Raw genomic sequence first — 22,932 nt, forward strand, 5'->3', positions numbered from 1 at the left:
GAAAGGTTGCCAGCCCCTGCAGTAGAGCGTGATAAAACTGTACTGCTGCAAATATAAAAGGTTACTGCCAATTAATTACACTACTCTGTGTTGTGCTCAGCTATTCTTGTTAAACAACTGATGCAATAGAAAAGATGCCACCAAATGGACTCAATTCTAAAAGCTCTCCCTGCATTCAGCTGCCGTTGATTTTTTTTTTTAAATTTATGTCAATCTGGCACCTATTGTACCCATGACCCTGATTGCTGCAGTATGTGAGCACCTGACAGTCTTTAATTATTTATCCTCACTTTACCCCTGTGAGGTAGGGAAATGCTATTATGGCCATTTTGCAGAGAACTAGGATACCTACCATCTATTAAAATCATGAGGGTTGGTACCAAGCTGCTTTTGAAAATCCCACTAAGGGCTAGATGCACAAAAGGATTTAGGGGCCTAATTGCCACTTTTAGAGGCCTACATCCCAGAATCAGACCCTGCCGGGATTCACAAAACCCCCCATTCAACAGCCACAGAACCCTGCAGGTGCCTAAGCTTACTCAGCACCTACATGTTTGCAGTTCCCTAAGCATCTGTGTCTGCCTCTTCATACCAGGGTCGAAGAGGTACTACTTGTCTTTTCAAAACTGCTTAGCAAGGACGCTATTCCTCCTCTGGTATTAGCGCTGTCTTCTGATTTTTCTTCTCGGTGTGTTCCCCTGTGTGAACTCTACTCCAATTCTAAACAGGATTTTTGGACTGTGAGTTTGTTTGGGTTTTTTAGTCTGTCCATTTTCCTCTGAGATTCTGTTGTAATATAAAATTAATTTGCAACTATCAAAAATAGCCTTGGACCCAGAAAAGGGTTGCTTGGCACAGGACCCAGGAAGCTCTAAACAGAAGTGGAAGAGAGATTTTTTTTTTTTTTTATGACTTGCCCCAAATCACTTGTAGAGTCAGGGTGAGAACTCAGGCATCCTGACTGTTTCCTTCACTAACCATGGCCCACATTCTCCCTCCCCAGCTTAATGTAAGAGAAGTCAAAAGATTTACGTATCTCAGTTGCTTCTTATTAATATAATGGAGTTGCTAGAGGCTGGACAGCTTGCTCTCTGCTTCTCTGGGGGCTAGAAGTGCTTCAGCAGGCTCTTGGCAGTCTTGCCTTGGATGGACTGACTGCCAATGGCATTTCCCACTTGTTTCTTTAGATGCTCTCACTTCTTGTCAACAATAGTGGAAGGTCCTAATCTGTTTGCAAGAGATCTTGAGCAGGATTATATCAGGTTTCACATCCAGGGCAAACTGATATTTCTGTGTCTGCAAAATTGTCTTTTTTGAGCATTATTAGCTGTGAAGCAAAAATCCGTCTTTTTTTTTTTTATACTCTTTTCCTACCTCTCTGATAGGATGGTACCAATTCTGTTTCATTTCAAATGATATAATCTAGGGCATAATTTTCAAAAATGCCTAAGGGACTTGGTCACTTTTTTGAAAGTTTTAGCCCTAAACTATGGGGAAAATGTGAAACAAAACAAATGAAGATAATCAAATGGAATCATTTGAAGTTCATTTAAAGATAATTTTTGGTTTAAAAGCATAATAGTTCTCCTCTGGGGAGGCGTAATCCAAACACAACATACTTTCACCATCATGTAGTTTCCAAGGCCAGTCTAGGTTATGCACAATGACAATAACATACCAGGCTCCTTAATAGCTGTTTCTTATCTTTATGTTAAATATAATAAATGTTTAATGCATATCACTTTTCTTCTTCAAACATTTTACAAATATTAACTTCTTAGCATCAAAGAAGAGAATGAATCAGCATCTATTACAATATACATAGGAAATATCTGACCTAACCAGTCATTCCTACCAATATAAGTAATCCAATAGGAATGCAAACATATCTGCATTATGTTAAAATATTGGGAAAGAATGTGAAAACCAAGATATATAGCTATAGATACTGTAACTTTCCACATATATGCAATTTTCATATAGGGAGCACTTCTGTGTTGAGACCCAGCAACACTTTGTTCACATGGACCCGCATCCCAACCATTAGATCAAAATCTTAAAGAAGACTATCTAACTAATACATGTGGAAGACACAGCTAGCTGTACTTTATTTAAGTGTGTGAGGTATGAAAATGTATATTCATGAGCAAAAGATCTTGAACACTTGTAAAAATGAAATATTTGGCTGGGAGGACGCTTCATGTGACAGACAAGAAAAGTTTACCATAGGATCTAAAGTTATTTTATTTGGAGCCTTCTGTATCTAAATATTTCATTACAGAGGAATATGATGAATATAGACTTGTTGAATGGAATCCGTTTCCATTTCTCTGCCCTCTGTCAATTCCAAGCATCATTCAAACTGCCTTGCTGTTAACAACATAAGCTTCCACATTCTGTAAGTGATGAAAAATGAAGTATTCAAACACTGAAAGGCACCTCAATTAACATAGCTTCTTATCTATTTTTATTTACAAGACATCACTTGCACAAAAGATTCAGGGTGAAGTGAAAATGAGGAGCACATAGTGAATACACTCATCAACGTAAGAATAATAATTAAAAAAATAAAATGATGGGTCTGGCATATGACAGTTCCTTCACCAGCCCTTGGTAAATTCATGGTCAACCCATTTCCTCTCATTTTCCACCTCTGGGGAAAAGCCTGCATCCTTCCTGGAGTGTGTTCTCAAGTCAGCAAGCTCTAAGAAGTCATCTTTAAGGACATTTTAAAAACTACTTAACCTAGCACAGTCTCTTCTCCACAAGGATAATCCACTGGCCATATGAATTCTTTCTTACCAAGACAATACTTCCAGTCCTGGATAGTGTGTGGTTTTTATTCACCACCAAGAGTGTCCCTCAGCAACATCCATGTTAAGTTCCTTTGGTGACGAACTTCCATTCGAGTCACAAGGTTCACAAATGAAAACCTAAAGTGTCCAGCAAAAAAAATTTCAAAAGATCCCCATTGTCAATATTACAAATTAATCACTCGTTGTGTATATACACACACACATACTGGAAAACTAAGCTTATTCACAAGCTTTAACTTTGGGTAAGAAACTTTACCTCTGCTGAAGTTAGCAGATTCACTTGCCATCATAAGTCTCCCATTATCCAGAATTAAATGTGAATTCCATTACACATTAGCTGTGATTATCAGTTTTGAGGGGTTGGAAAGTGTCTTTGCATAAGCAACATTGAAAACCTGCAGTACAGAAGCACTGACTTTCGGTAGAGGCAGAACACTTTTCTGAATACAGGACAGTTTCCTCCCGTAGTACCTGACAGGTTAGAACACTGCAGATCTGATATTTCTGATTCTTCTTTTCTTTATGCAAAAGAGAGAGAGAGAGAGAGAGAGAGAGGCATGGGATGAGAAAAGCCAGGAGGCATGTCTTACACTAGAATGTCACTTCTCTTACTGCACCACACCACTAGAGATGTCATGGCAACCATCAGCAATACTGGGATTAAGATCAGAGTTATGAGAATTTCATCCGGTGGATCTTCCCAGGGGACTTTTTCTGATGTACAGTTTGAAAAGAACTGTTTATGAATTCCAATGATGAAGCCCTGTGCGAGTCGGTTTGGCCAAAAGCATCTCGCGGCACTGGCTTCCCGTTCTGTGCAGAGGCTGAAGTTGTCGTAATACCTAGAGAGAGAAGAAAATCGAAATAAGTCTGAATAAAAAATTATTTTGTTTCTCTTCAAAAAAAATTAGTCTGCTGTAATTTGGGGTTTTTTTTAGATATTTCAGATGGGCTGTAAATAGATCTTCTCCCTGGTTTTCTCACCAGATTAAAAAACCTTTTGGAATTCCAGGTTTTTTTGTTCCAAAACATGGTTTATCAAATAGTAATTTTGGACAACATATTGGCATTTGCAATAAAGTGTTTTTGACATTGCCTTTGTATAGGATCTTTGTCTGCCAATCTGTTCAACCTCATGGTGTTTTTCATTTGATTTATATGGGTTTTAGTAGAATTGACAACGGTTATCACGTCTAATGTATATGGTTGTACCTACAGTGTAGATATTTCTGCTGAAGGAAATAAATTGAATCTCTGGGTGTTCAGCACCTTGGAAAAGCAAGCAGTGTGAGACTTGCCAGAGATGACACAGTGAGTCAGATGCAGTGTAGTTGTAGTCACGTTGTTCCCAGGATATCAGAGAGACCACATACACCTTGCCACAATGAGTCAGAGGCAGAATTGAGAATACTCTATTCCTAACTCCTAGTCTTCTGGTCAGGCTTCTAAAACAGGCTGAATAAAATCCTGGCTCCACTGGAGCCAATGGCAAAGCTCCCAGTGATTTTAATGTGGCCTGTAGTTCATCCTCTCATTCTAACTCATGTAAAATTAGAATGCAGTTCCCTTGGCAGAGGCATCAACAATACCCATAAAAATCTAATGTGGCAACTGCAACAAACTGTGAGTGAATAATAAATAATTCGTGCATCGTCTGTTGTTGGGCAGGAGGCTGAGGCCAAGTGCAGTCCCAGCATGAGATCATGAACCGCTGAATAATAATTTCAGTCCTGCTGTGCATGGATGCAATAATCAGAAAATGGGCAAATAACAATTAAATAAAGCATTCTTTTTTTTAATCTTAACCTGTCCCGCATCAGAGTTAGACTCTAATGCCTGTCTACACCCTTAAGAGAGATCTGCTACACCCAGTAGCACAGAGCACTTAATTTCAGCACTGTAAAGCATACAAAAAGATGCACATAATGTTCAATAGTAACCAAAGTTTGTATTTATGAGTCCAGGCTATGCTAAGAGCAAGGAAACACTAAATTGAATATTTGGAAAGATTGTTGTGATGGGATCGTGAGCCAACGTGATTTGAAAAGGGGTAGCGTGGCCAGAGGTAAGAGGAAATTAAGAAGTTGAATTGTGTCTGGACAGCATATAGAGAGGGGAAGGAAGGAATTATTGTCTGTTGTACTTTGCAATGTTCCCTTCAATGATGTGTGACTTAGTAGAACTATTTCAAAGGGAATGAGAGACTACCTGATGCCTTCAGGGACAGCATGCTGCACTATTGTCGGTGAGCCCCTGCCTCCACCCAGTACATGAGTACAGTAATTGCCTTTGAATGACACATTTCCTGCAATAGGAAAATAACGCCCCTGGGAACTGATGGTGACTCAGTCCCGGGTTGTGCAGTAGTGGAGGTGAACCACTCAGCATTGGGGTCAAGGATTGTACTCCATTGTATAAGGATTGACATTGCCATGTAGGGGCAGAACACTACATGGATAAGGTCTATGGCTACCTTCTTAACGTCACGTGCATAGGAGCAAACAGCAGCTTTGTAAAAAGGCACAAGGCAAAGTCCCTACCCCTTCCCCTTCCTACTGGGGCTGGCACAGTTTCTAAATCACTGCCTGTAGCTTCCGATGCAAACACCAGGTCATTTAAGGGCCAGTGTAAGACCACACCCAGATGCCATGGCACATCACCACTAGCATGAGAGTGTAGGCAGTGGTTCTCAAATTGTGGGTTGGGACACCAAAGTGGGTCACAACCCCATTTTAATGGGGTTGACAGGGCCAGAATTAGACTCGTTGTGGCCCGGGGCTAGCCGAAGCCTGAGGGCTTGAGTCTGGGGCAGCAGGGCTCTGCCCCCCCACACACACACACACACAAAGCAGCAGGGCTCGACCAGGATCATGTAGTAATTTTTGTTGTCGGAAGGGGGTCATGGTGCAATGAAGTTTGAGAACCGCTGAGTAGAGTATACAACCATTTTAAGAAGAAAAAAGGAAGCTTTTGTGATGGTTGAGAGCAGCAGGGCACTAACAGTAAAGAAGTTAAAAATAAAAGACAAATAATATCCTCTAATTATTTTAATAGTGACCTTCTTCAAACATTCCAATAGCTTCCATCCTTTATGTCCTAGACTAAATTAGAATCTAAAGAGGACTAGCTGTATATGGAAGAGACAATCCCAAAGGACTAGAAGAATACAACAACTCAGTTGCTTCCCCTGTCCGACTACGCTTCAGTGCACCTTCTGAACAATAGAATCCCTAATGAAAAATTGTAGATAATTGAATAGGGATGAAACCAATAGGATTCTATAGAAATTTAGTATACTACAGAAATGAAATAGATATCCACGGATAGTAAGGATGCTTCTAGAGAAATTACTCCAAAATCCTGGAGATCATAATAATAATTTTGTATAGTGCTTATATGTAAAAGCACTTAAAAGAGGACAGGATCATTATCCCCATTTTACAAATGAGGAAGTTGAGGCACCATGAGGTTAAGTGACTTGCCTGAGGCCACCCAGCAGGCCAGTAACAGAGCCAGGAATAGAAGCATGGTCTCAGGTCCTTAAAAGTACTAAGGTGATGCTCCACTCAGTGCCCCACTGCCTAGTGGAATCATCAGCCCTGAGTTAGGCCCAGGCTGTTCAGACAATGCATGGGGAGAGTTAGGCACATAAGGAAGGCAGCCTTTGAAGCCAGCAAGCTGAGCTGTGAGCCACCGCAGATAGCAGGGACTGAAAGAGCAAGGAGAGGAATGGGGTGAAGAGAGGGGCTTGGGTGCCAAAGCGTATGTCCACACAGCATTTTGGAGCTCTAAGAATTGTGGTGTAGATCAAGCTCTGCAGACTGGGGCCCTAGAGCCCAAGCTCCAGCCTGAGCTGCAACTCCAAAGTGCTGTCTACCCAGCAGTTTTTAGAGCACTAGCGTGAGCCCCGCTAACCCAAGCCCGTCACTCTGGGCTGGACGCAGCGTAGACATACCCTAAGGGGCCAGCCTAGTGTGCCAGGCTGATGAACCAGAGATAGGTGCTTCTCTCTGCTTGGGATCTTCAGCCACAAACCCTCTCATGGAGCTGGGTGCCTAAGCCAGGTCAGCTGCTTAGTTATTCTATGTCCAAGCAGCCAAAACCATGTCTCTTGCTCTCTGACTCTGGCCCTATGTTTCCCTGTGCTCCCACGTGTATTCTGTGCAGGAGCTGTGCTCCCCAAGCCCCACATATTGATGACCTGCATTCCTCCCTCCTGCCATGAAGTCTGACAGGTATCAGGCTTAGGCAGTTGAAGAGCCCACCTATGGGATCAGGTCCCGTTAGCAGGACTATTGTTCCCCCGCCTAGTCTGAGATTCCACTTTGGGGCTTCCAGGGCTTTGGCTTGAGAAAAGGCTCTGAATTGCTTGTTAGCAGCAGGGCAATCACAGCACTTAGGTGGCTTTACAAATGCCAACAAGTTTAAATTTAGGCACCTTGGGGACTTAGGCACCTATGGAATTAGGCAGCAGCTGAGAGATGGTTTTAAAAATGTCAATGGCAACTTAACGGAGGATTTAGGTTCTTAATAAGGCAGAAAGGTGGCTATATACCTAGAAGGACCGGGGCCCCAAGCCGTATCCATTGGGCTATGCACTGCTTCCTAATAGACAATAGTACTTAATAATAATGGAGGTGTGCAGGAATGGGTATGTATAGTGAATATAAATAATTCTATAAATCTAAGTACTATATTCCTACCATCAAATTCTACAGGATGGCTTACAAATTCTATAGAAAAGTTATCATTCTTTTATAAGTTCTGTAGGACTTTTTCCACTAGTGTTGGCTGATTTCAGCAAAAATTGACCCACTGCTTTTGTATTTGAAGTCTAATACAGTCCAAAGAAATTGAACTAAACAGCTGCTAAGTTCTCCCAAATAGTAAGATAAAAATAATTAGGTTTGGTATAGTGTGTTCAAAAGACTGAATCCCTAAAAGCCAATCCACACCCACACATGTTATCGTAAGCAGAATTCTGCAGAACATTTACTTAACACCTCATGCCTTAAAATACTAATGTTTTACCTACATTATAACTGCTTTTGCAACACATAGTTGTGAGACTGAAGATAACGAAAAATCTGAACTACCTGAGAACTGTGTCTGTGAGTAATGCTCCATTAACCTAAATACTTGTGTATGCTTTCATGAGAAACTGCATATTTTGTCACATTTGAAATTATTACCAATATATGCTAGCAAACAGCTTTTCACAGCAACAAAAATCGCCAAATTCCTCCTTGGAATAAATTGCAAGTTCTCAAACAGTTGCCATATTCGCAAAACAATTATATTGTTTTCAGAGCACAAATAGCTTTTCTTTTTCTGCACTTGAGGCTTTTCGGAAAACAAAGAATAACACAGATCACAACTGCAATATGGTTAATTTTTTGAAAGACGTGAAAACATGAATTTTCAGTGATTTTTTTTGCCTGTGGTGAAATTTTAATGAATATTCATACATGCAGTCTCAGATTACTGTTTAATTTATATTCACTGGTGCAAAAATGTTCATTTGTCCTGATAAGTGTTCTCTGGAACCTCCATGCGAAGGAATAGAAGATGAGGATGTGTCATGTACAGTACTATGTGTCAAGCCACATCAGACAAATCCACAAATTTGTTTGTTGGAACTACTGAACAAACTAGCAGAGAAATCCAATAATATTCTAGCACACATGCAGCATGCATGCAGTTAGCTAACTCTGTGGAGTCTTCCCATATTTGTGACTATGTTTGACTATACACCTATGAACCTCAGACACTTTGCAAGAAGCGTAAGAAAGTGCTCTGCCTTACCTGAGTAACGTATTTTAAGAAAACTTTCACCATAATGTCACAATCTACCTTATATACAATTAGCTTCATCATTATGTTATGCCCTAAGCTCCCTGAGAGTTCTTTAAATCGAGGCTCTGAAATTGGATAGCAAGGTACATAAACCATGAGCTTATTGATCATATTTCCACTCTGAGTATTCACACATTACAGAATGAATAAACTCCCAAAGTCCTGTCCCAGCATTCTCTGGGTTTACTCTAAGTCTTGGAATGGATTTTCTAGAGACAGTCTCTTCTTTTGTTGTGCTGAAGCCTCTCATGTAGCACTCTTAAATTAACAGAGAAATGAAATCCCTTCTTTGTATTCCTCAGAGTGGACAAGCTTCCTCATTCAGCTAACCTTCAGTTTATATATAAGTAGTACTAGTCTTGTAGAACTTTGGAGTCCTAGTCATGGGCAGGGCCAGCTCTAGGTTTTTTGCCACCCCAAGCAAAAAATTTGCCACCCAAAGCTCCGAGAGCGCAACTGCCCAAGCAAAAAAAAAGGGTGACCAGAATGCCATCCCTGGAATTGTGCCACCCCAAGCATGTGCTTACTTTGCTGGTGCCTAGAGCTGGTCCTGATCATGGGCCACACTAAGCATTACATCCCGAGGGCAATAGGATGAGCTATAATCACCCCAACCATGGCTACCTGCACCTCTAAAAACAGCTGCTTAAAATTCTAGTTACAGCACTGACATCTGTGTACCAATTTTCTTAATTAATCCAAACACTTCATGCCTCTCAACTAACAGTATATGTTAATCAAATACATGAGTCTCCATCCAGAAAACACAGCTCCAACCTAGAAATGTCATCCTCACATAGTCACATAACTAAAAGTGGGTTTCAAATCCGGTAATCAGGTGACATAGTACAGATTTATCCCTGTTGCAACTCTATCTGCTTCAGTGGAATTACATCAGGAATGAATTTGGCCAACCGTGTGCCTTTTCATTTAACGTGAATTCAAACTAGAAATGAATTCAAATTAGAAACACAACTATATAACAAATATCTAGCACAATGTTTTCAACTTGCCTTCAAGAAAAAACTTGTGGTTGTCAGAAGAAAAAAGTTCACATGTTTCAAGCCATTTACCCAATAATAGGAATTGCTAAACCAGTCTGAAAAAAATAACAGCTTCCCTTCAAAACAATATTCAGATAAAAGTCTTAATTTTTATTCTTTCATTTTTGCACATCCCTGCCAGAACTAGAACCAGAAGTGCTGAAATAATAATAATTATAAATATCGTACCATGAGAAAGGCTGGTCTTATGTTATTTCCACTGTAGTGGAAGCAGGAAATACCAAAAAAACTCACAAGAAAGCTTCTTCTTGTGTGATTCCTAGCCAAATGTTGCAGAATTAAAGGGTGTGAATAGTTTAGATAAACTTTAAATTAAGGATCCAACCTTTCAGTTGATTATCTCCTTATGTTTCCCCATCACGACACAAGGAAAGTTTAATTTTCTGTTTTACAATTCCACAGCTATATTGGACAAAGCAGATACTGTAAAGATGTGGAACGTTTCTCTACTTCTTTCATATGAACATTTAACCAAGTGAACTTCTGACTGCATCTCACCCTCCTTCACTTAAATACCATCAAAGATAAAGTGATTTCCTTTGGCCAAAAGGAGCAACCTCATGCACAAATCCAGATCACCTGCTGCAGGAACTTGGGCAAGTCACTTCCCTGCCTGTGCCTCAGTTTCCCCATCTGTAAAACAAGGATAATAATACTGACCTCCTTTTAAAAGCACTTTGAGCACTAACATTAAAAAGTGCTATATAAGAAGTGAGGTATTATTATTAGACTGTACTTCCCTAATTGAATCATATCTTCCGTTATGTATCATGGACACAGAATTCAGCCAGAAGAAAATAAAACTGCACAAAGCACAGGGAAGGAAATTAACATGAAAGTGAAAAACAGCCAGGTTAATGAGACAATCATACAGTATAGTTGACTGTTACTATATTAAATTATGGATGACATTATGACAGATTTACACACTCGGGTCTGAAAACCAAAAATACACTTGGTCTCCTTTCGAGATACTTACACCTGAACAGACTGCTAGAGAATGAAAAGTGGTTGACTAAACCTAACTGAGAATTTTAATATACAAAATTTAGTACCAAACTGTTGTCAGATACCTAAAGATATAGGGGAATATGTAGATATAAAGAGCAGCTCTTCATTTATGCAACATCTCTGATACCAAGTGCCCAATGTCTATTGAACAACAGAAGCGCCTGTATTCAGCAAAGGGTAGAATCAGGAAGAAAAATGTTTGATACCAGTTAAGTATCATGATATAAAAGATAATTTAGCAGTAGAGAGATTGCATTAAAACATCAGCATTTACTAGCCACTGGATTTTGCATTCAAACCTGCCTGAGCTGTATCCTGGTGATTATCACTATTAAACACCACCTGTCAAATAGGGATCACATGTTTAGATTTGGACTAGGTCAGAGGAGATTCAGAATATTTACTAGGGCCAGTGGTATGTCATGTGGTTGTGGGAGGTCACTGATTCCATGATTTATCAGGTTTTTGACCCAAAAAACCCTCCAAAAAACACATTGCAGGATCTAATTCTCACCTCCTTACACAGTGGTGAAAATCAGGAGTAAATAAACTAGAAGTAAAAGGTATTGCATCAGTGTAAACAGATGCAGGCCCCAATCCTGCAAACACTTAAGTATGTGCATAGTTATGCACAAACGGTCCCATGAGAGTTATCACCACCATCAGATGGTAATGAATGATTGGGGCTAGCAGTGTGACTTGGTAAATGATATGAAAAGAAGTGAGTAGGTCATGAAAAAGGGGAAATTACAGGTTGTATTATTTGAATCAAAATGTTCCTTTTTGCCTAATAAAAAATGTTTAAAAACCATTTAATAACCTTTCAACATTGTAAACCATTTAAAGCCCATCACAATGGCATGTCTTGTTTTGATAGATCATGCTGTACATACTTATATCACAGCATTTGATCAGTCTTTGGGCATCCCTGACATCAGTGGGATTCCTGAGGTCAATAAAGTTACACACCTCCTTCAGTGTTTTCATGTGGCAGGGCCCCAATCCTGCCAGGAAGATCAGAATCTGGCCCACAGAAGATTATTTGGCTTAAGAGCCATGTCTACAGAGCTGCTGCCCTTGCAGTTGAGGCAGAGAAGCGGTATGTATTGGACGAGCCGCCACCACTCTATCCCCAGCAGAATTGGCAAGACTGAGTTATTTTGGGTACAAAATTGAATTCCGTGATGCCCGGAGATTGATAATACCTTGCAAATAACAATGTTTATTAAAAGAGTGTACCAGTTTTAAGTGGTTTAAACTTTTAGAGGCTATTAAAGTGACTGAACAGTTTATCGAAAAAAAGGCTATTTTGATTTAAATGAGACTGCTCATAAATTCACCTTCTTTTATATAAATTCATTACAATTGCCTTTTTCTCCCCTGAAGAACTCTCCCTCTCTTTTTCCTATCACTTACGCTGACAGACCACTAGCCCCAGTCATTACCATCAGATATATGGCTATTCACTGACCTGTGTGAAATGAGTTGGTTGTCTCGGGTAAGTTCCTATAGTAGTAGACACAGGGGTGCTGGAACAATTTTTATAGTATGGATGCTGAGAGCCATTCAACGAAACTGTAAACCCTGTATATAATGGAATTCACTTCAAGCTAGGGACACTTCAAGCTAGGCAGCACCCCCAGCAGTCCTCATTCCAGCACCTATGGGCACATGTCTACATCACAATTGTAACTAATTAGCACTCTGGTTGGTAGTTGTAGTAGAGAACACCAGAGGTGGAATGGAAGACTGACCTGTCCTTTCCACACAAAATATGGTTCCTGTAGGTGAGGCGCACTGCTCAGGCAGCTTGGGAGTTTACACTACAGGTATGTTTTCATTACAGCCACGACAGTGCCGCAGTTGTGCCGCTGAACCATAGACACTTCATGCACTGACAGAAGGTTTTTTCCCATTGCTGGAGCTAGTCACCTCTCTGAGAGGCTAGGCCAATGGAAGAATTTTTCCGGCCTAGCTGCATCTACAATGGGGGCTACATCAACCTAACTAGGGCACTGGGGTAAGAAATTTTTCACAGCTCGGTCAATTGAATTAAGTGTAGACCAAGGCTACCTCTGCATGTGCTACACTATAGATATACTCTTGGCCATCTGTCATTTTGGGGCCAGATTATGGCCGGACCCTTTGTGGGTGTGTAAACCCCGTCTGCACCCTTGAATTCCCCTGAATACAGGTCTGTTCCTGGCTAGCACCCTGACTGGCACTTGCCTTCCAAATTAGGGCAGGGATAAACTGGATGGCTACTGAGGAGTAAGCAAGCTGCATCAACCTAAGGAGTGATACAGGAGCAATAGTGGCCAGGACTTTCCAGTAACTTATGCCCAGGCCACCTCTCTGTGGCACTGCAGTTCCATACCACCCACCACTCAGTCCCATACTTTCATGGCACAGTGTAGCCCTTGGTGACGTAACATTATTTCTTTCCAACAAAATGTACAAAGAAAAGAACGTACAAAAATACTTGTGATGGCCTGGAATGCTAAGCATAGCTAGTCAGTCCCATCCCCTTGCCTTCCAAATCAAGGGCTTGCTTTGTTTCTTGGAGCCAAGTCAGGGGTTATAACATTGCAGTGCTACAGGTGCACTCCTCTTCCTTTCTTTATGACGAGACTGGCTGTGACAAAGTGGGGATTTTCCCTCGTTATGTTGTATGTGAGCCGATGTGAGTCTTACCGTTTGACATGAATGCTGTGTGTGCCTCCGTTTCCCTGTGTATTGCACCAATGTCTAGGTAGTGGAAATAAGCATGTGTGACCTTTGTGGGGGTTGCTCCAGCTGTCTGCATGGATGCTATAGCCACCCCTTCATAACCTGAGACCCATGAGGGGGATGCGACCAGGTGACTCGTGGCCTGGGAAGTGAGACAAAGGCCAGAGGAGGAGCAACAGGCAGGGCAGGGGCCAGGCAGCTGAAAGCAAGTCAGGCTCAGCTGGCTTGAGGTTCAGGGGCTCCCCTCCCCCAAAGATGGACTTGGCTGAAAGACACTGATTTCTGTGGTAACAAATTCTGTCCTACATTATGTTCCTGTAGACTAATAAATCTTCTGTTTTACCAGCTGGCTGAGAGTCACATCTGACTGCAGAGTTGGGAGGCAGAGTCCTCTGGCTTCCCCAGGAGCCCTGCCCAGGCGGACTCGCTGCGGGAAGCACACAGTGTGGAAGGGGATGCTGAATGCTCTGAGGTCAGACCCAGGAAGGTCGAAGCTGTGTAAGCTTCTTGCCTTGGAAACAGTATGCTCAAAGAGAGGAGACTCCCCCAGAGACCTGACTGGCTTTGTAGGCAGTATTTCCAGAGCATCGCACGATGACTCCATGACACTCCCTCAAAAGCTTCAGAGGCAATATCTTGATCTAGTTTGAAGCTATTATTTTCTAAATTATTATGCAAACTATTTCTTTATCACAAGATACAAAGCTTTCTCATGAATTCTGCAGGGGCACAAATAATCCAAAGCAAGGGAGTGGGTTGAGCTACTTCATAAAAAAGAATCTGGGATTAGTTTTTAGGAGAAAAAATGCATCAAGAAAGATATATATAAAAATATACTGTTTAAAGGCACACACTAGTCAATGAAAGAATTTGGAAAGCTTTATACCCTTCTCCCTAATTATGCCATAACCTGATGGGGAAAATGAAGACTTTTTTTAAAAACTATAAATTAAGATCTGTGGCCTTGGGAAGCCAGATGATGGGGTTTTTTTCTAGTTTATTTAAATTAAAAATACTTCCTGATATTTGAAAACATTAATTTTAGGATACACAGAGGTTCACTGAACACACTATTTGTATTAGAAATGTCCATGATAAGACAAATATCTCCCTAATTTATTTTATATATTACCCATGATATGTCAGGCTTCTAAACTACACCTATTTCAAAATTAAAATAGTGGCAATGCGTATCTTTCAACAAACAAGGAGACATATATATCCTGTCTTGGAAAGTTCTAGAACAAATAGTTGTGTCCAGTTCACCTCTATGTATCCTAAAATTAATATTTTCAAAGATCAGGAAGTATTTTTAATTTAAATAAGCAGAAAAAAATCGTCTGGCTTCCCAGGGCAATTGAATCTTAATTTATAGAGAAAAACTACTTTCATTGACAAGTGGGTGCCTTGAATCAGTATATTTTTACATATTTCTTTATAGTTACTTTATGTAACAGTGCTCCTGGTCAAGTTATCTGTGGGGACCAGAGCCATGACACCTTGATCTAAAATCAGCATCTTGAACTGCTTGAGCTAAAGGCCCAGAACCATGAGTTTAGAGACATCTGCAGATTCATAAATCTGTATACGTGGTTCTGCCACGAGAGGGAAATAAGAGCCACACTGTGTCAACATGGGTTACTCGTGTGGCTGATTAAACATAAACACTATAGATGTCTTTCACTGCTAAAACAGGGTAAATAAAAATTTCCCTGCAACAAGACATTTCAGCTTCCACATGCCCTATGCCAACATAAGGAAAAGACAGGGTTTGTCTGATGTTAGTTTTAAGTCATGACTTCTCGGGAATCAATGCTTTAAATACAGCAGAATTAAATCGTAATTTGCTTGTAGACCACCTGTGTTCACTTTCAAACCACAGCCTTTTGAAAGTTCAGCTGAAACACCATTTTTGATGACAGAGCAGCCACTAGTCAACCCTTAGTTGAGATTGCAATTAAATTTCTGTTTCAAGCCTATTTAAAGTTCTGAGGCATACTAACGCTGTTTGTTTGTTTTTAACCAAGATCATTTGTAATCATATATACTCTGGCACACAGCAGCCACCCCGCTATTTGAATTTAGAAAGAACTTAACATGTAAGACTGAAAATAGGTTTGAGGACTGCATTTGGTACTATTTAACAAAGTCTGTTCTGGTCCTTTACGGGCCACTATTACGGTAATACTAACATTTGACAGAGCACAGAAAATATGGCACTGAGAGGAGAGATGTTACTCAGCTGAATGTTGAAAGAAAGCAGAGTCATTTAAAACAGACTAAAGTTTGAGAATAGAAAAAGAGTTCAAATTCCTGAACCTTGACCAGAAAATTTCATAGAAAATGTGAGGACGGCTGAGAAGGGAAGGAGAGAGGCAGAGGGAAGGACGAGGATTAATAAGAACTAAATTAAATTAAAAATACGTTAGCCAATCAGAATGGCAGCGATTCTGTTCCTTTTTCTTGGAGCCCCCCTGCAGATGGATTGCTTGGGGGTTGTTTGTTGGGGTTGTTTGTTTAAATTGTGTACCACACAATGCTTGCATAAGCTGCATGATTGGCAACCCTAAATAATGGAGTCCCCCATTTATGTACAGAACAGCATGGGCAGTGGCCCTACAAACTTGCCCCCCACACTGCCCACTTCTATTCCCCAACTCTAACCCTGATGTAACACTTCTAGGGATAGGGATGGTTCAAATTCCGTGGCTTATTCAATTTATCCTCTCTGCTGAGGCTGCTATTGTGGCAGGGCCTCTGTGATTGTCTATTGGGAACTGAATGCAAACACCAAACTACTTTTGTACAGGCCATTTCTGTCTGTTCTAGTCACCCCCTTGCCTACCCACCAAAATCTAAACCTTCCTGAATGTAGATCATTCACTCAGAGAACCAGAAGCACACTCATCTGTATTCGCCTAAGACACAGACACTTATTTTTGGACCATCTTTTATAACAAAATATATCTTACACACATACAATATCTCTCAGCCTGAAGAATCCCAAAGCCCTATGTACATACTATATATATGCACACATGCACATACATTAAGGCTTGAGCTACACTTAAACATTAAATTGACATAAAAACTTTGGTGAGGGGGTATGAAAAAACACATCCTTGACCCGTATAGACACAGCTATGTCAATGGAAGAATGCTTCCATCAATGTAGCTACCATTGAGATTGCGTTTACACTATGGGGTTATGTGGGTATAGCTTCGCCAATGTAGCTAAGCCTGTGTAGTCTCCATAGTGTAGGCATACTCATAAGCCTCACAAATGTGATGGGAACATCCATGTGGTAAAGTACAAATGTGATAAACTACTGACTCTGTGACTGCGTGATACATTTATCATATACCATCTCACCAGCTCTCTGCCTATTAATTTATTTCCCTGGACAAAATTGGGATATGTAGACTCCACCACAGACTCCCTGTGTGATGTGGGTTCCCCCACAGACTGAATAGGCAAATCACTTAACGTCAGATGCTTAAATGTATTTTAGGGACTGAATATGCAGATAAGCAGATGCAAAAGCACCTAAGTGCCTAACTACCACTGAAATTTATGAGAGACACCTACGTGCTTCAGAAAATCCCATTAGGCGCCTATCTGCATCTTTAGTCACCTAAATACCTTAGAAAATCTGGCCCCAAATCTCTTTGTGCCACAGTTCCCCATCTGTAAAATAGGGATAATACTTCCCTACCCCTACCAAAGGGGTATAGTGAACATAAACCCATTAAAGGCTGTGTGGTACTCAAATACTGCAGTGTTGGGGGTCATATAAGTACCCAAGGCAAATAGTTGAATTTTACTTGACTGTACCTGGAAAAACTCTTTTATACTATGCTCGTCATTCATAGATTCCAAGGCCAGAAGGGACCATTGTGATTTTCTCATCTGACCTCCTTTATAGCACAGGTCATAGAATTTCCCAAAAATAATTCATAAAGCATATTCTTTAGTAAAACATTCACTCTTGATTTAAAAATTGCCACTGATGGAGACTCCACCATGACCCTTGTAAATTGTTCCAATGGTTAATTACTCACTCTTGAGAGCGTATGCCTGACTTCCAGTCTGAATTTGTCTAGCATCAACTTCCAGCCATTGGATTGTTATTCCTTTCTCTGCTAGACTGAAGAGCCCAATACTAAATATTTGTTACCCGTGTAGGTACCTTGAGACTGCAGTCAAGTCATCGCTTAACCTTCTCTTTGTTAAACTAAATAGATAGATTTAAGGAGCTCAATCAGTATAAGGCACGTTTTCTAATCCTTTAATTGTTCTTGTGGCGGCTGTTCTCTGAACCCGCTCCAATTTATCATTGTGGGATCTGATTGCTTTACCAATGTTGTAAGTAAGCATACAACAAAGGATCTCTCTTCTCACAACTCCCCCTGCTGTGCTGCACAAGCTACAGGTAACAGGTTAAGCATGAAAACATGTAAGGCTGTCAAGTACAGAAAACAAAGAAAGCCCTATCTCCTACAACTTTTGCTATAAAAGGCATGAATTCAGATTAGTTTCTGCATTGCTTCACCAAAAATCTGTACTTAACAACCCACACATCTAAGCATCCTTGCAGTGCGGGACAGACCAGACATTACCAAAGGAAGAAGAAATAAATAAAAACAGCAGTGGGGACTCAATAGCTTTTGAAGACTCCCAGTTTCAAATGTCGTCTTAGTTAAAACAAAATCATTGCTTCCTAAACAGAGACTGGGGACATATATTATGTAAAGGCACGCGAATGGTATTTGAGATCATCACCTTTATATGCACCATTTCAATAGTTAATATTATTACTGATGTTTGGATGTTAGTAAAATAAAACATAAATAATAAAATACTAATAATATCTAGCTCTTATAGAGCACTTACTATCCATAGATTTCAAAGCAACAGGTCAGTATCATTACCCCTTTTTACAGATGGAAAAACTGAGGCAGAGAGAGGTGAAGCAATTTGCCCAAGGTCAACCAGCAGACTAGAATCCATGTTTCTTGAGTCCCAGTCTAGTGCTTTATCCACTAGGCAACACTAAGGCTAAGTAAGGGGGTGGCTTTTAAAAAAAGAGCCTAAGGGAATTAGGTGTCGAACTCCCACAAGAAATCCCAGCCTAGTTAAATATGTCAGGCTGCTTCTGCTATTGGGTCACCTCTTAAATAAGACAATAAAATGAGAATGAAAAAAATTCACCTTTATCCCAATTCTATGGCCCATTCAGAACTCTGAACGAAACAGAACATTCTTCTTCATGTGGAAGCAGATATGCACGTTGTAGTAAGGTCTCCAAAGCAGAGCACAGAGACCTCACTGACAGATACAGCTGAGCACTTTCAAAAGTATCCTTAGTTAGGGTTAAATTCTACCATTGCTCTGGAGCTGGATGGGGATGTGGGAGCAGAGTGATGGTTTTCAATGTGAGGCTTATTGAGCCATTCTGCCTATGCAGGGTCAAACAGCTCAGGCAGAAAGGAGAAGAGGCCTGGAAGCAGTACACTCAGCAGCTCTCCTTACAGTCTCTTCAAAAAGGAGAACTGTGCACTCCCCCAGTACCTGCTGCCAGAAAGCAGAATGTTTTCAGGGAACTGGGAGTTCCGAACAACCAAGCCCTATATCTTCCAGGGGAGTCAGCTGGCCATGGAACTGCTATATCTAGGTTTAGTTCTGTTTCTGCATGGATGAGCTGGAGGGCAAAGTGAAAGACTCCCTGCACACCTGTCATCTTCCTGCCACATCTGCCGTACATACCAGGGGGGAAATGTTGCCCATGGTGAGTCCATGGCAAATTAGAGAGCCTCATCTAAACTTTTCATCCAGAGGCATCAGTGAATAATCCAGGCCATAAAAGAAGTAGTAACAGATTGAAATATATCTATCCAGGTTCTTAAACACAAAAAAAAAGACAAATCATTCCCCAGGACTAGGTAGCTAAGTGATGCCCCATGTATTAAAACAGAATTAGTCACCATTAAGTATGCGGGAGTCAACCCTGGCAATGTGATCAGATGCAACAAGATGGTCAACTGAGATTCGAATCTGCACATTTGAGCAAAAGAAAACATGAACCCATTTGAACCATCATTTGTAATGTGCTAAATTAAATCAGAATATCGTGTATCGTTGCCTCATGATGCCAGTCCAGCTAAGCCAGGCTCTGGATGTCCATCCAAAGAGCATGAGTGGCAAGAGAGGACAAGCCACAAAGAGAAGCCATCCCTGGAACACAGGAAGGAAAAATAAGCTGCCCACTTCTGAGGCTGGGGCTCTCTCCTGCTACCACCTGAACCCAGCCCCAGAATGAAGGCTGTACTGAGCTAGCATATTTATTATTTATGCGTTAACCCCATCAGGGTGCTTGGCATGATTCAAAACACAGAGGCAGACAGGACCCTAGTCCTAAAGAGCTTATAAACACCATTGTATTAGGTTCACACTCCACCAAACATTGTAGCTAAACCTTGAATCTGCACCTATTCAGATTCATTCTTAATTACAGCAACAGCTGAGCTCTCTCATTATGTAAGACAAATTATCTTTCAACATGAGCGGTTAAGATTTTAAAAGAGAAAGCATCTGTAAGCCCTTATCAATTGTGTGTTACATAAAAGCTGAAATCATGACTTTTCAGTATTGCCTGCTGTTTGAGATAGAGGAGGCTGTTCTGTATTTGTCTTGTGTTAAGATGAAAAGGGGGATTGGTGGATTCTGTCCAAAGAGAGTTTGTTCAAATTCATTTAGGTTTGAGAAGGTTCACACACTCAGTTGAACTAACTCAGAAACTTGAAACAAAGCTCAGATGAAACCACCAAAGGTTGCCTTGTTCCTAGTCCTACCCCATGCAAATTTATCAAGTTTGATGTGTTTTTCACCCCAAACCAGAAGTCAACCTAGGCTCACACAAAACCCAGCCTTAACTCAATGAATAGATTGAAAAACTGGAGTGAATTGTGTTTCATTGTAAGTTTTGCACAACTCCAGCTGGAAGACTGGTGACCTCCCAAAACTCCCCACAGCATCATGGGTTAAACATCATGTACGTATCCTATACAGTGAAAGTTGTAAATAATTATATGAAAAATAGTATCCAAGACTCTCTGCTGAAATGACTCTCTAATTTCTATGGTACCTGTTTTTTTCCATGGTCAAAAAAAATGGGAAAAGCCTACAAAAATAAATGTATATTCAATAATCCTTGGGCATTTTGATGATTTGAAATCATGATTTCTAGATCCATCAAAAAGAAGGCAGTAAAGGCAACCAGATAAAGCGAATTTAACAATTAGTGATCCTGCCACAACTATTTAGAACTCAGTTTTCACATCTAGTCTCTTTCTCCCCTCCCCCGCAGCGTCTTGTAAAAAATTTTTTATTTTGAGGTCTGGAAAAATGTATGGTCTGCAATAAAGAAATGAGCTGGGAAAGAAATAATTCAAATGAACAATACACCAGACCTCTGAATTCAGACACACCTGAGGAATGTTCGTGATTCCTGTATATGTGGGGTCATTAATGTTTTTATTTAGATGGAAGCCGGTCAGTGTGCATCATCTCTTCAGAAAAATGGGAGGAAACTTTCAATTTATGCTCAGGAAACACACTCCCAGGCACACACAAAAGGAAGCTGGGGCTTGAAAGCCATTACTGACGAAAGATATCTATTCTAGGGTTACTGTTATCGTGGTGAGTGGAAAGTCTAGCTTCTCACATCACATTCCTGTGACCATGGAGTGGTGTCATGAGACATTCTCTCCTTCTTTACATATGAAAGGATGAAGCCTGATGTACCAAAAGGAATGACTCTCCTTAATAAATTGAGGGTAGGTCTTTTAGTTAAATATGTAACTTGCTTGTGAGATGATACGTTCTTCCATGTTTGAAAGGAACCACATTTATCCAACTATTCACATTTTGCTGATGTGTTCGAGCATGCGATATATAACGTTTCAAATAGGTATCACTACGTTGCACTAGTCTTCCACTTCCTTTTCCTTTGCGCAGAAGCAAGTTTTGACTGTTGGGAAGACATGTTGTGCTGTGTTAGTTTTAGGTTATGCAAGATTTGTGTGGATGCAGCTTCAGTGGAGAAAGGGAGTTATGTGAGCAGCAAGAGAGGTTGCTCTCTGCCTTGGGTTCTGATTAGAGTCTATTCTTTAGGCATTGCTGTTGGGCTGAAATTCCTGGAAGAAGGGATAGCCCTGCATGCTGTTTGACCATCTCATTTCAGGACTGGTATACGTATTAATAAAGCAAATCACACTATCAGGGTGATTTGATTACAGTGTATAAATACCTTCACAGGGAATAAATACTAAGTACTGAAGGGCTCTTTAATCTAGTGGAGAAAGATATAACAAGAACCAATCGCTAGAAATTAAAACCAGAGAAATTTAAATTGAGAATGAGGCACACATTTTTAACAGTGGGGGTGGTGAACTGCTGGAACAAACTACCAAGGGAGGTGGTGGATCCTCCATCTCTTGATGTCCTCAGATCAAGGCTGGATAGCTTTGTGAAAGATATGTAATGAATATATATCAGGAGTCCACATTTATGGCCCACTGAACAGTTTTAAACTTAGTCTCTTTAATTTGATAGATACCTTTTTCAGACTGAGACGTCTGCTCCTACTGCAGTTTGAATCAGTAACACAACTACATGAGCTAGAGGAAAGTTTCCACTTGGCTGCACTACTACGATCCTAGAGGTCACTAGAAGTCACCACAACTTATTGGTAAAATATTTATTTCATTCATTCATTCCATTTTCATTCTTCTGAAGACTGAGTAAGCAGGACTGCCGTATTACCAGGACGGCTGATACGGTGCTTTGTCAGTCTCATCCTCTTCCAAATGTATTCAAAGCAACACTACTGAAAACCTGAGGAATGCCTTAGCAGCATTTGCCCAGTATTAATAAGTTGCATTGTTACAAGGACATCTGTTGTCTCATTGCTTCTTGCATACCAGCACAGCTGAAAGTAAATGAAAATTAACAACAGGAGGAAAAGGGGTCTGACATATTTGTTGACGACATCTCCTGATCAGCAGGGTCAGATACAACAAAACTGAGGGAACCTGAACAATGTGCATGAAGGCTAAATGTCGAGTTCTTATTGTTCCAATATATATGTTTTCCTTCCTGGCTAATTTGTGAATGTGCTAACTGCACAGAATGCTATCTCTAAAAGGAAAACATTCTACATAAAGATTGCAGTGCAGCTGCTGACTTTGACTTCTCAAACACCCTACCCAAATATGAACTAACTCATACACTTGTCATATTTTTCCCTGTTTGCCTTGCTTTGTCCTTCTGGGCTAAATGCAAAAACAGATGGCTATGTTGCAGAAGTAACATTTCCAGTTACACATACATAAGCAGGTATTTATATACACAAGCCTGTTTTGCAAATTGCACCCAACTATATTTTACAGGTATT

General features: G+C 40.5%; 1 protein-coding gene across 1 annotated transcript in view; it reads right to left on the reverse strand.

Moving 5' to 3' along the window:
* Positions 1-2,226: 2,226 nt before the first annotated feature.
* RAMP3 (receptor activity modifying protein 3) overlaps positions 2,227-22,932 on the reverse strand; it is a 101,556-nt gene continuing 80,850 nt past the window's right edge. Inside the window, exon 4 of the mRNA XM_073332765.1 lies at positions 2,227-3,658. Coding sequence (XP_073188866.1) covers positions 3,403-3,658 — 256 coding nt within the window. The 3' untranslated portion in view covers positions 2,227-3,402. The remainder of the gene's footprint in view (positions 3,659-22,932) is intronic.

The sequence above is a fragment of the Lepidochelys kempii genome, chromosome 2 (assembly GCF_965140265.1).
Source record: "Lepidochelys kempii isolate rLepKem1 chromosome 2, rLepKem1.hap2, whole genome shotgun sequence".
Classification (NCBI taxonomy): Eukaryota; Metazoa; Chordata; order Testudines; family Cheloniidae; genus Lepidochelys; species Lepidochelys kempii.